Source organism: Pungitius pungitius, chromosome 1, assembly GCF_949316345.1.
Source record: "Pungitius pungitius chromosome 1, fPunPun2.1, whole genome shotgun sequence".
NCBI classification, from domain to species: Eukaryota; Metazoa; Chordata; class Actinopteri; order Perciformes; family Gasterosteidae; genus Pungitius; species Pungitius pungitius.
In genome coordinates, this window is record NC_084900.1 from 22,841,327 (window position 1) to 22,855,675 (window position 14,349).

Sequence of the window (14,349 nt, forward strand, 5' to 3'; positions counted from 1 at the left end):
CGTGTGTTGTGTGATTGGGCACACCCCCAGTTCACTGCAAGAACTTGATCTGTCTGCAGTTTTAGGATTTCTCAAGTTATTGCAGCTCAGTTTGGCATCTAACCCAAATAAACAAGTTTGGTGTCCTGTGCATAGCAGTTGCAAAGACTGAGCTGTTATTTTGAAGGTTTTGGAACATCTGGGGTGAAGTCCATTTCTTTTACCATTAAGAACATGTGTTCTCCCCTCTGTATCGGTCCTGCAGCACAACTGAACCCCATGTTGCACACCCAGCACTGTGTCACCAGTATGGGCGCTCCCTCCTGGAGCTGCTCCGGCCTGGATGGGGACGAGGAGGAGGAGGAGGACGACGACGACGACGGGGAGGTGAGGGTAGACGGAGGCGACGGGTCGACGGAGAGCCGGCGGGGCGGCCGCGGGGAAGGCGGGTTGAGCTTCCTGCTCAAGCAGGAAGACACAGAGACCCAGGACGCCTACATTCACTTATACAGCCGCCTGGACATCGCCGTGAGGGAGATGAGGCAGTATGTCGCTCAGATCGACGTGTAAGTGTCACAGTTTTGTTTACGTCGTTTTGAGCAAATGAAAGATTTCACCGCTTCAACATCGTAAAACAAGTGTGATCCATGCAATCAAAATCCATGCAATCATCATCCATCCAGGCAATATTTTCAGCTGCGTTGGTGCTACTCTCAAACATTGATATTCCACTGGTGTTTAGATGTGAGTGGACTATTTTCGTAGCCTTCCCGGTGACATTTAGAGATCTCTGCATAAAAAGCAAGGAGCTGTTATCCCAACAGCAACCTCCCGAGGCTTTGTCCTGCCTCTCTTTGTCTGCCTGCCCTTTTGCCTTGTTTAAAGCTGACGATTTACAAAAGGAACATTCTTCAGGCACAAAATATTTATGGGGCCGGGCTCAGTACAGGAACAGGGAGTAAGGCCAGGATAACATCCAGAGAAAGAGACTCATATTTTGTGTCTGTCCCGAGGAAGGGGCTTGACAATGAGGCTGGATATTGTTGGATTATTAAGGTGTCTGCGCATAGTGAATGATGATATAGATATAAGCATAATAGTGTCTGGGCATTGAACAATGTCATTTCAATGTACATTTTTAAGAGCCATTAAATGAAAAAAAACTATTTAAAAATGCAAAAAATATAGTTTTTACATATGAACTAAAAAAAGGTCATGTATTCATTTACATCCATGTACATTGCCCCTCCTTTCAGCCTCTTGTCGTCTATCACCGAGCCCACGCAACTCCAAGGGGAGGGTGGGGAGCCCCCGGCCTACGAGCCAAGTCAGCCCCCCTCTCTGGCCCCCTGCGAGGACGCCGTCGACCAGGACAAAGTGGAGCAGGGCGGGATCAAAAGAGTCTGCTTCAAGGTGAACGAGGACGACCAGGAGGACTCGGGCCATGACACCATGAGCTACAGGGACTCCTACAGGTAACGGGAAGAAACATAAAGAAACCTTTGTAACTAGCTCTTGGGCTGAAACGGTACGTCTTTTAATCAATATACAGATTCTTAGATCGGAGCATCAGATAACGTTGTTTCACACAGGGATTTGGAACTGTGGACTCTATAAAACATGAACCCCATTGAAACTCATTCTTTACCCTACAAACCCATAATGCTCATCAGCCCCCCCCCCCCCCACCCTTTCTCAAAGTCATTCCAGATGTTGCTCTCTTTTTACTGCGATCAAGGGCTAAAAATGACTTCAAAATGTTTTGGTCAGTTCTGGTTATGTCATTTGCTCGTTGTGAGTTCATTCAGATGTTTCTGTGTGTGTGTTCAAGCACATGGTTTACTGGGCAGTTCTCCACTGAGCCCCACCCTCCACCACCCACTAAGATGTAGTTATTGGTTGTCGGTGTGGTGGGCTGGTGTATAATAGAGCCAAATGTTTGGGGCGCAGCCTCCTCACCCACTCTGTCATTAAGGCCCCGGCCACGCCATGTGAAACGGGACTACCTCATCGCAGTAAAATGCTAAGGAGAAATGTTGTTTGCTATGCACACACTCCTACTTACAGTTACAGTCAAGTGTTTACTCAGTGTTTGGACCCCGCCTCCTTCCACCCGTTCAATGTGGCGGTCCGTGGCTGTGCAGTGCACGTGGATCAATCTTCCCGCTTGTGATGAAAGGTGCTACTGTGTTTCAGAGGGCGCTGCAACCTTTTTCCGTTGAGTCTTGCAGAGACAGTCAGGCATGAAAGCCTGAGGTGGTGACGGAGCGCGGCCATGCTCAGCGTGGTCCGTGAGGAACATAATGTGAGCACGAGGACGGTGGGGGGGGAGTTCCAAATGCAGAAAAGTGAAGGGAGAAATGAGGAGGGAAGAAAGACATGGTGACGAAGTAGAGCTTCAGTGCATAAACCTTTGGCTCCGTATCTGCGTATGACGCTGCCAGGACCTTTCTGAAATGAAAAACGACCGCGCCCGGGTCCAGCTGGACTGGATCCCAGGTCCCTCCAGGCTTCAGAATGCATCTCGACTAATTGACCGGCCTTCATCAAAACAATTCCAACACGTATATTTGTTTCTTTTGCTTCCGCAAACAGCAGCTTCCTCAGAATGTATCCTCTACCAATCCCCCCCCCCCCCCTTTTTGCTTCCTTAGGCAATCAACCTTCTCAAGACATTATGCTTTCTGACAGCATGTAAACATTCAATTCAAAACTCAAAACACTCTTGAACACATTGTGTTCAACATTGTCCCTGAAGCTGTCGCCCCAAATTCCAAATGTCATTGAAGCGTTTTTACAAAGTCGAGTAGTTAAATACGTCTGTTAATGCAAGTGGCTTCAGTCTGCACCGTGGCATATTTTTAGGTCTTTACGCATTTGTTCCACTGTGAATGCTACATCTAGACAGTTTGCAAATAGGCTACAATTAACAAAGCGTGTGTGTGTGTAGCCAGACTCACTACTTCAAGCAGGATAATTGTCACAATGGTGCTCACACTTTTGGCAGGATGTGTGTGGTTAAATTGAGAGAACACCTCTTTAGTGTGTGTTTGTGTAGGGGAGAGAGAGAGAGAGTGTGTGTGTGTGTTTGCTTCTGAATTCAGCCAAAAAAACACCCCTACCTGTGCAGAAGCAGGTAGCCAGAAAGTTAACGATGAAGGACACATACGGAGTGAGGGGGAATTGTGTGTATTTCAGGCAACACATGAAGGCCTGGAGCATGGTTAGACAAGTGGAGAGCAAGAATACAAAAACAACACAAAAAAACCCTTTTGGGTTTACTAGTTCATGCACAGTGTGTTCTTATGTGTGTTTGCGAATGAAAGCCAGCAGAGAATACCAGCCAAACTCCTAAAAGACTGTCGTATTAACTCCCTCCCCCATAATTGGAGCAGCTCTGATGTAGCCAGGCACTACAAACACACACACTCACACACACAAATTAGGCCCCACCAAAGAACCCGGCAGGTGACATCCAACCTCTACTCCCCCACATTGTCCTCCTGCCAATTTGGGCTCCTCAGAAAAGTTGACGTCTGTTGTAGGCGCTCTTCATGGTAATCGAGCCCTTGAATCACGCACAGCTCCTCGCGAGCTCGCTGACTCGAAGCAAAGTATAATTTGAGCCACATAAATCTTCCACGTGCTCCCGGTAATCATGTTGAATCACGTAGACGCATGACTATAAATACCAGACCGTGGCGTTTTGGGGAGTTGTAAGTCCCAACCCGCAGGAACACAGCGCGCTACAAAGAGCATGTGTGCGTGTGCTCCATTTCAGCATTCAAGTCCAGTGTGTTGGTTAATCTTTGAAATGTGTGTAAACCAGTGGCGGCTAGTTGCTGTGTGAAACATTTAATTACCTTTCAGTCTCAAATACTGTAAATCAAAAAAAGGCATTTACAATCAGAAGGATTACTTGGCAGCATAATGACAAGACGCAGCTCTCCAAATCCTCTGTGGTTTGAGAACGGAATGAAGCCTTTGCTTTATTATGCATTTAAAATTGTGTGTTTGTGTGTGTGTGTCCTCTGTTACAGTGAATGCAACAGCAACAGAGACTCGGTCCTGTCCTACACCAGTGTGCGAAGTAACAGCTCCTACCTGGGGAGCGACGAGATGGGATCAGGTAAAGGAAATGTACAATATCTGACCTTAAATCTGAGAATCTTTTTTTTTTTTTTTTTGACACTCCTACTTGTGAGGAGCAACAGCAGAGAGTAAAGAGAATGTAACGTAAACAACATGAGCGAGTGTCAAACAAAGACGAGAAATATTGTCTGTTTGCTTGAGAGAAAGTGTGATTTCTCTTTTAGTTTGGGATAATGTTTATCATATGTCTGCCAAAACAGAAATACTGCAGATGTTTCTTGGCGGTGACCACGGTAAGATAGTTCAGACACATTTCGTAACCCTGCAGCCACAATTTTGGCACTGTGAGCAAAGTATGCGTCCAATGTGGGTTTATTCTTTTTTTTCATTTCCACTATTCGGTATTTCTATTGAAGTAATTTAGTGGCTGTCATCCCCTTTAACCTTTTTCATTGGAATCTAAATGAAAACCGATGAAACCTGTTTGGTTGTGTCTCCTGATGCTAGGGGACGAGCTGCCATGTGACATGAGGATTTCCTCGGACAAGCAGGACAAGCTGCACGGCTGCCTCGAGCACCTTTTCAACCAGGTGAGTTCAGCGCTTTGGCTTGGACTCATCGCTTCATTTATTTGGGAGGTTTTGTTTCCTCCCAAATAAATGAAGGAGATCCTGCTTTCCTCCTCCTTCTTTCCCGTGACCTCCTTTTCTTCCTCCTTTCGGTCTTTCTCCTCACACACTCGCACTGATTCGTTGACGCTCATCGTCTTTTCATCTCCTCTTGACGCCGTTTGATGTCCCTCCCCTGGGCTCCTCTAAATGCCGTAGTTCTTCTAGCCAGAAGCAGAGAGACGATGAGCAGCAAAGATTACCTGACAAAGCGTGTGTTTGGTGTGTGCGTGATTTAGGTGGACTCCATCAACTGCCTACTCAAAGGAGCAGTCATGTCTAAGGCCTGTGAGGAGACCAAGCACTTTTACTCTGACCACACCCAACCGGGTACGTATGCATATCTGTGTGTGAGTACTGCCGGTAAGGTGGTCACATTGATACACAACAGGTGCACACGCTCACACGTTCCGTGTTTTTTTGCCAACAGAGTTCCGACAAACCGAAGACTGGACGGTTCGCTGTCGCTACATCATCCACAAGAACATCCAGGAGGACCCTTGGAACCTGCCCAGCTCCATCAAAACCCTGGTGGAGAGCCTGCAGAGATTTGTGGACGGTTAGCGCACACACACACACACACACACACACACACACACACACACACACACACACACACACACACACACACACACACACACACACACACACGTGCATGTGATTCATGTGTCGTTGCAATTCAAAGTCATCTTATATTCCTTCTGTCCCTGCAGATGGAAAGAACCAGCTTCTCCTGGCTCTGCTGAAGTGCACAGGTAGTGTAACGCGGATAGTCAATGAGACAGACCAGTTCAAAGAAATAGATGAATCCAATTGTCCATAAAATTACCAGAAAAGCGGTCTAAATTCGGCAGAATTCGGGCACAGGCAGCAGGAAATTTCTCATAACTGGAGTATTTTAAATGATTCCAACAGCAGTGCAAATGAGGTCATCCATCATATGAAAATGCAGCCACTTCTACAGCAGAGCATCTGCAGGTCCTTAAGACATCTTCAAAGGTCACTAAGTTCTAACAGAGATATCTGTTTGAAGTGGAGAATGTAATGCCATGGGATTAAACGTTTCTGTTGTTTCTTTCAGTTTGTCACATGAGTAATAATTCACGCTTACTTTTGTATTAATATTGAACAGCCGAATATCATAGCCATATGTCAGTATGTTTTGATGTCATAACTAAATACATTTTAACATCTGTTTTCATTTCTGCAGTAAAGCAGAATGTATTTGGTTTTTGTTTTGCATATCAGTGCAAGCACGAGGGCTTGGTGTCAGATCCCTTTGAACTGTGCGCAGTGGCATACAGTGCTTGTTAATGAAATGGGAGATTTCCTCTCAGGGGATCAATGCAATAAAAAATGAGTACCGGAGCCACTCCAGGAAATGTGTAACCAGGAAGCCCACCATGGGAAGTAGAAATGCCTTAACCCTCTTTTGTCCCCCTCCCCTGCACTCCTCAACAACAGACACGTCTCTTCAGCTGCGGCGAGATGTGATCTTCTGCCAGGCGGCGACGGGCGCCCTGTGCACGCTGGCGGAGCAGCTCCTGGCGGCGCTGCGGTCGCGGTTCAACAACGCCGGCGAGTACCAGGAGGACGGCAAGGAGACCAGCCGCAAGTGGCTGGAGCAGATATCTGTCATCGGAGTGCTGCTGCACTTCCAGTCCACGCTGGCACCACACCTGGTGAGCATGCATTTTGCAGCCCTAGTGTCCCGGCTCCTTGAGGGTTTCTGGCAATGCAGCTGTCCTCTGCTGTGTGACACCGCTTATCCCACCATGACTGAGCGCTCTATTTTTTTTTTTCCTCCCCCGCCAGAAAGAGGAGCGGACCATGCTGGAGGACACCAAGGCGGCCCTGTTAGACTTGGACAAAGTCACTGTGTTCTTCAGGCAACTGGAGGATGAGTGTCTAGTCGCAAGTAAGAGGCTCCATCACGAAAGACTGACTCTGCCCATTCAAACGGCACCGCTGCTAATGAGCAGCTGTATGGTTCCACCAGCTCTGAATAAAGTTGTGTGTGTGTGGCGCAATTGCCCCACAAATCATCTTCAACAACGCTGCTGCATGCAGCCTCAAACGAGAGTGGCACTCTGCGACACATGATATACTGACACACATGGAGGCGGTGATAGATATATACTGCATAAATGTTTGCAGCCCACCACACTGCTCAAGGTTGGAGCATTTATCCATAATAAGCATTTTAATAGCCTGAGAATTGACCCCAGGTTGTTCATAGTGCGCATTGTGAGCGTTCCGATGTGACCTGGGTGCATGCCTTTAATAACCCCGTACCTGTATTCACGGAATGGGCTCGCCAGCCACCTGAAGCCTTAGAGGCCAGCAGCTACAAAAGGAGGATCGCATCCTGAATCGGTTCTCCTTTCAGTCGCCTCAATGTGGCCGGCACAGATTTGCCGCTCAAAGGAAAAGCACTTTGTGCACTTCCCGTTTTTGGAGGCAGGGCGAAGACTGAAGCGGGGTTTTGTTATTTCAGGATCACGTTCTGCAGCAGAAAGTATTGCCACACGTGGCATGTGACTATTTTGCACAAACATGCAAACCAATGCATGCACATACTGACTCATACTTGGTAATACGCACGGCGGGTGGTAGGATGAGATACTGACCCAACCTCCTGCACCTTAATGTAAAAAAGAAACTGCATTTTCAGACTGCTGCAGTGCAGGCGGATCGGATGGTTCGTGGCGGCAGCATCCATTGGACAGTATTGATTTGCTTATAGCATCTCTGACTTACCGGGAGCTATTGGTGAGAAACAATTGTGTGATCACCACAGTCTGAGGCATCGCAGCCAACTCCACAGGATTACGGCTTGATGGGTTTCTTCAGCAAAGAGCTCTGACTCTAGAGGTCGCTCAGTAAAGTTCATCTTCTCCCTTTACTGGTCACAGTCAGAAATCGCTGTGTTCTACACTATTACTGGTCATATTGTTAATGGAATTGGAAAAGATTTCTGCTCTGATGCAGTAAAGACAAATTACATTAAACCACACAGGGAGCAGAAAGATTAAACCGATGCAGCTGGCAAACATCTGGGTCGTGCATTGTCATGATGGAGATCAACCTCTGTCAATTTGTACTGCTCAGTAATGTGGACTTACGTTTCTTTAAAAAACAATCTCATCTCAACAGTGTATTTGGCAGAAGCTCGTGTCTTGCAGACTTTCCCAAAATGACTGACATGCAGGGTTATTACCGATGTTATATTTAAATGGACTTGTGTTTTTTCTGTTACCGTGCAAAGTTCAAAGGAAGGCTGTGCTGGGCACGAGAGTTTTCATTCAGTTTTTACAAGGCTGTTTCTGTTCTGTTGTCTGCAGGGATTTTAGTTTTATCCCTCTTAGTAAAAACTTCAAATGTTCAAATGTTACCGTACGCTCAATAACGCCACATACAGCATAGGTGTAATGTAAAGGTTAATATACTTTTCACCCTGAGGTCTATATCGAGAGGGTCACTAACTTCACAGCCCCTCACCGTTCTCCGTCTCCGTGTGCATTGCAGACACGCCGGTGTGTTACCAGGTGGAGGGCAGCCGGCAGGCCCTGAGGGTCACTCTGTACCTGGACAGCTGTCACTTCAGCGAGCTGCCCACCCGGCTGCAGAACGGAGGCAGCCTCAAGCTGCAGACCGTCCTATTCACCAGGGGTAAGACTGGGGCCGAGGACGTTCCTCTTAAAATGAAACATCTGTGTTCCAATAGTCAACAAGAGTCTGACCAAGAACTACGTGCAATGCTCATCAAACTCTTTGGATCAGCAGTGCCAAATTCAAGGATGCTTGTATTAAACACAATTTGAATTGTATCATTTAAAATCATCACACAGGCACATTTCCAAAAAAATGCTTTAATTAAGTTAGATGGAGGCCTTTTATAGAAAATCCACTCTTGCGTTGCCGTGTGTCTTCTAGTTCTCCCTCAGTCTCTGTTGGCCCGAGGAGAAGGGCCAGCATTAGGCATCATGCCCGTAAAGAGCCATTATAGCTCCACAGATGAGCACCAGTTGGAATACAAGCCCGATGACGGGGCTCGTATCACTCATGTCGTTGAACTGGAACCAAGTGCTCCATCACGGCTTCAGAACCAGTGAGCGAGTAACGTCTGTGGCTCATCATTGCCATCTAGTGGAAAATAGTCTTTGCTGCTTATCGGGGGTCGGCCGCTACGCGACCGCAGGTGCTGAAGTTTGTGTGAGTGCCAGGCTACATCCGTCAGCATGTCCTCATTGTCAAATTAAAACTCCAATGTTTTAATTTGACACTTTAGTCTGGTTGGATCGGATGGATTTTCACAGTCAACATCAAATGATGTTCAGGGGAAGTTGGCATGGTGCTGATGTTTTGAGATGCAAGGGTTTAAGTTGGAGGGCACGTGGCCATGTCTGCGATGTGTTGATCTAAACGTTTTGTCCAGCCCTGGAGCGTCCAGAGGGAGGGTCTCAGCACGACTACGCAGCCATGGAGGAGTTCCAGCAGCGCACCAACGCCGTCTCACTGGAGAAGGTCAAGGCCTACTACCGCAGACTCAGGTACGTCATTCCTCACCAGCGCTTGGGATGTTCTCCCCCTTAAAGGGAGAGTCAACCCTGTGGTGTTGCATGAGCAGGCAGCTTGGACTGCTGTCTGAACAAGTTTCAAGGTCTTGAATTGTTCAAGGTGAGAACTGGCCGCGTCCCAGCGGCTCGTGTGCTAACGTCGGCTGGTGTGATATTCATGCAACACTTATTTATCGAACCACCTTTGATAGGAATTTGTTCAACAGTGACTGCAGATGTGACGAACAGATGTCACATGCGCAAATTACAATGTTTACAAAATGTTATTATTCAGCATTTTCGGTTCATGAAGTTGAGATTCTTACAGCTGCCTCTATGACTAAAGTTTTGTTTATTTTCTTTGAATTGTTTTTGTTTATTGGCCTGTTAAATAATATTGATTATAATAATATGGCTGTGATGATGATGATGATAATATGTGACACATATTCTCTGAAGTGAAGGGCTCCAGATGCTAGATGACTCTGACACACAGATTGAGTCAGAGGAGAAACACACAGATGGAACCAGATATGTGTTTTTCCCCAACAGGGCTTTTTATTTGGAGAAGTCCAATCTCCCCACGGACTCTAACACCACTGCGATGAAGATAGACCAGGTAAACATACACTAATTCTCTTACATCTCCCACTCAATGCCTTTGCTGTCTACTTTGCAGTCCTTGGGTTTTTCATCTCGTTAATTGTACCCTGTTCTTGTAACATGAGTCCATTTTTTATATAACGTTGTGACTGGATATAAATGCAAGCACAGATACTGGGCCTTGAAGTTAGAGACCTGCGACCAAGCATTTCAAAAGTAAGATGTACTGGAGTTGAACCCACATCCTTCCCTCCAACTAGTTTGCCAAGACTCCCCTATTAACTCCAACTAACCTCAACATTATTATACTGCATCCATTTGAATGCAGTGTAGAGAGATTATTAGATTAGGCAACAGATCCACACTGACTGTAGCTGAACTAGATTCCAGTGATTAAAGCTGAATAGAACATAGTTTCAATCGTAGTGCCTCATCCTCAGGTTTTAATTTAAGAAAGTCCCCAGTCCTCTTGTGTGTCCTACTCAATGATTTTCCTTTTCATATTTACTGGTGCAGCATCTTAACAAGTCAGTCACTTTTCTTAGTTTAGTATAGAATATTGAAAAACATCAAGTGGTTGGAGACCAATCCACTTGTTTCCAAAACAGATCAAATGGTAACTTAATTTGCTTTAAGCAGACATCGTTTCGTGCAGCAATCATGGTTGAAAGAGAACGATCTCTTCATGAAACTGCTCGTAACGTCTTATCCTAAGTTCCTTGTCAAGACCCTGCCTGGAAAGAGACAATGCTTTTTTGAGCATCGATAAGCATCATGTAGTTCCATTATTCTGGAGAGAAGGCACACCATTCTACAGACAATATTTCACCCCAACACGTAACACATCTCTAGTTTTTTATTTTGCTGTAAACTGTCGCTTTAGTCGATATTCCCGTGTGATTTTTCAGGATTAACTGTAAGATATAAACAATCTTTTTCTGAAACACAGCCTTTAAAACATAACGCTAAGCTAACTGACTTGGTAAGATGGACACTTTTTTCGCCATGGTCAATGTCTTGTTTGCAGTTAGTTTGAAGCACTGACCCCCCCCCCCCCCCCCCACTCGACTGTCTGCTCCTCATAGCTCCTTCGACCCCTCAACACGCTGGACGACCTTTGTCGACTGATGCAGTCATACGTCAACGTGCGGACGAGCGCCCAAGGCCACCCGTCGGGTGTCAGCGTGCTGTGCGTGTCCTCGGAGCTGTGTAACCGCCTGGGAGCCTGCCACATCACCATGTGTGGCACCGGCATGCAGAGGTCAGTGTGGTGGTGCTGCGGCGACCTCATTGTACTCCTTGTACCGGGCTAGAGATAAACCCAGCGACGCCTCGCCTCACTGTCTCATACACATTGGTACTTCGAGGTGTCCAGCAGCAGGCGCACACACTTGCTTTTTACAGACCAAGATGAAAAAGTGCTTTATAGGGCAAGAATTCAACATAAAGAGAAAAACACAGTATGACCAAATGAGGCCAATAAATTTAAAAGCAGGAATAGGAGTGTCTTGCCCCTGTGTTTTTGTTACAGAGGCACATGCATAGCTGAACCCTCTTTTTTTCTTTGCAGATGTACCCTGAATGTGACACTGGAGCAGGCGATGATCCTCGCCAGGAACCACGGCCTCATGCCGCGCTGCATCATGCAGACCATGGATATAATGCGCAAACAGGTAGAGCTGAGGCCTCGTGTGGTTTCCTTGCACCTATATTTGGTTTAATGGAACTTATTTTAGTAAGACCTAGGACTGGTAATACATTTGGAAATAATTCTGACAATGATAGAAAGTGAGATTTTTTTTATATGGATTTATTTATAGAAAATAATACAAAAATCATATACTATTTTGTTATCTGATGTCAGTTGTGTTCCACAAAGGCTCATGTAAAAATATATTGCAAGTTAACCATACAGTAGTTTGTATTTTAATTTTCAATTTGCTTTGAATGATTAAGGTATTGTAATACACAACTAACGATTATTTTTCACCATGCAGTCATAAATCAAACCTGACATAATAGGCCCTGACTTACAGCAAGTAGTTCCAAACATTGTAGGCTTTTGAATGTTGAGCCATCCAGAGTAATATCGTCATTGTTTTCTTTTTTTTTTCCTTTTAATAAGGGAGCAAGAGTTGAGCTTTCTGCTAAAAATCTCAAGGTAATGGACCAGATGCCTCCATCATTCCCAAGGTACTGGGTGACACCTTGCATGCACCTCTTCTAATACTATCAGTGATATGATGTTAAAACGAGGCAGAGTCCTAATTTCAGTTTTTACTTTTACAACAGGCTCTTCAAACTGTGTTTGCCACCGTCAGATGGAGATTTCTAAGCAAACTCGTCACTTCAGGAAAGACATCAGAGAGAGGGTGAATGTGAAAAAGGAAGATATGATGATGGATGTCAATAGCACAGGTCTCACTGCTTTGTTTTCCAAGAGACGTTTCCCCCATCTTCCACACAACTGCCCTAGTAATACAGGGACCATTCCACCATGGACACCACACGTCCTCAGTGCAACACACAGGCTAAACTAGACCGTACGAATGACTAATAGCTACTAAGGAGCACTTACAATGAGACTGATGCAGCCTGAAGCTCCAGACTCATCTTGTACTGTTTTCCTCGGAACCCGTAGGATTTCTTTGTCAGACTTGTCTGTCCACCCAAGGCCGACAACTGGAGCAAAATGCGACCTCATACAGAAGACACCAACGTTGGTTACGCTCCTAACAGAGCTGTTGCTTTTAACCGGATTAACCAAACTACCTGTAGCTGGCTGTCATCCTAAATGCAGATGCTATCCGTTTCGCCTTGGACTGCATCTCGGGAGAGCTGCCTCTGTCTCTCTTTTTTGGCTGGTGTTCCGCAGGGCTCAACGTTTGGACCCCTAGTAAAATAGAGTACTTGAACCTTGTATTCATGTATACAGCTACCTGAATGGATTTAGAAAGTAGGGAGGGTAAATAAAAAGACAGATGATAACGTGTTGGTGGGGGGGGGGCTACTCTTTCTTTTGCCCTTTGCTTGTGGTTATTGTGCAATTACTGTAGGTTTAGCGCGAGTACTGTATTACTGCACTATATGAAGGATAGTTATTTATTGTGTCCAGAAGGAGCATTTTTATCCCTTACTTCTACTATATCAGGTATTAAAGAATCTAAAAGCATTCCAGCCTACGTATTGAATAGTATTTAAAGGACCAATGGCATGCCATTTCTTTTCTTAGACCTAACTGCTTGTGTATTTTATTTATATGTATCGATTTTGATCACGCCAGGAAGTGTTACTTGGATCTTCAGGGAGAGCAAGGGAGGGCAGATGAACAGAAGCTAGCTAATCAGGACAAAGGAAGCTAAAGCAAACCATACGAGGCTGCTTGTCAATCAGCAGCTAAGTCGACAGGTTGTTAAATTATTAATATATTAATACAAATGTACTAGTTGAAGGATTGCCTTCTTAACTACGACATTATTTAGATTCATTTAATTGGTTTTTACGTGTTTTTGAACTGTTGTTTTCACTGGGGGTATTAAAACAAGCACAATAATTGGTCCATTCAAGTTTTAGTGATGATGCAAACAAAGGGATCGTTTCTGGATTGAAACAGTAACATTATTTTACTGAACATTTTAATTTCTTGGACATACCGACTGTAATGATGTCAGAGGGGGGAAAAAAGATCTGATATGTCTGAGTTATGCTATAACTTAAATTGGATTTTTTTTTTATGGACACAGTATATTATATGAAACCTTTTGTATTCATGCCTGTGCATTGGGAGAGAAGCGTATTTGCAGAGAATAACCTCACTGACAACTGGTTTTTGACCCTTTAAAAAGATTTGAGGAGCATTTCATGAATCTGTCTTGACATGCTACACTCATTAGGCATATCACTTAGTCCTTTTTAATTTATTTAAAAGCAACTGGTTCCAAATGAGCATGTTGAAATAGTCTCTCCACATCCCTTGGCCTATATTCTACTTCCCTCTTTTAGCATAAGAGGCTTTGTGGACATTTGCATGATCATCTCCCTTATAAAATGCACCGTTAATCTCAGGAGTGTGCATTGTACAAACCCCAAAATGCAGTATTGGTTACCATAATCGGATGTCAAGCATGTGTTGCCAGTAAAAAGATCTGATGACTGCAGCGTGTTTCTGTAGCCAGACAGATAAATGTAAATGATTACACATTTCTTTACATTATTCTAATGTTTTTTTGTATATACCTTATTTGCAATTTTATTTTGCTTGAAAATAACTGTACAAAGGATCTTTGTTGAATCTTTCTAAGATTATCATTGTAAATGCGATAACAAGCTGTTAAATAAAATGTTCACAGTGTGATGATGTTTCAGCAAAGCAGATGATCTCCAGTATAAGTCGAGTTGTTTGTGTTCTTAGCTATCCGTTACACTGAGCCATGAACACAAGTTGGGGC

General features: G+C 44.9%; 1 protein-coding gene across 2 annotated transcripts in view; it reads left to right on the forward strand.

Annotated features, from left to right (window-relative positions):
- Positions 1-14,273, forward strand: part of prex1 (phosphatidylinositol-3,4,5-trisphosphate-dependent Rac exchange factor 1) — a 59,182-nt gene extending 44,909 nt beyond the window's left edge. The window contains exons 25-41 of one of the 2 annotated variants that reach the window (XM_037480972.2): positions 245-545; positions 1,236-1,454; positions 4,020-4,108; positions 4,579-4,661; positions 4,979-5,069; positions 5,170-5,298; positions 5,453-5,494; positions 6,204-6,421; positions 6,555-6,657; positions 8,268-8,411; positions 9,178-9,292; positions 9,851-9,917; positions 10,073-10,117; positions 10,987-11,162; positions 11,472-11,574; positions 12,027-12,094; positions 12,194-14,273. In XM_037480972.2, coding sequence (XP_037336869.2) covers positions 245-545; positions 1,236-1,454; positions 4,020-4,108; positions 4,579-4,661; positions 4,979-5,069; positions 5,170-5,298; positions 5,453-5,494; positions 6,204-6,421; positions 6,555-6,657; positions 8,268-8,411; positions 9,178-9,292; positions 9,851-9,917; positions 10,073-10,117; positions 10,987-11,162; positions 11,472-11,574; positions 12,027-12,094; positions 12,194-12,236 — 2,036 coding nt within the window. In that variant the 3' untranslated portion in view covers positions 12,237-14,273. The remainder of the gene's footprint in view (positions 1-244; positions 546-1,235; positions 1,455-4,019; positions 4,109-4,578; positions 4,662-4,978; positions 5,070-5,169; positions 5,299-5,452; positions 5,495-6,203; positions 6,422-6,554; positions 6,658-8,267; positions 8,412-9,177; positions 9,293-9,850; positions 9,918-10,072; positions 10,118-10,986; positions 11,163-11,471; positions 11,575-12,026; positions 12,095-12,193) is intronic. The other variant, XM_037480973.2, reaches the window with a different exon arrangement.
- Positions 14,274-14,349: the final 76 nt, after the last annotated feature.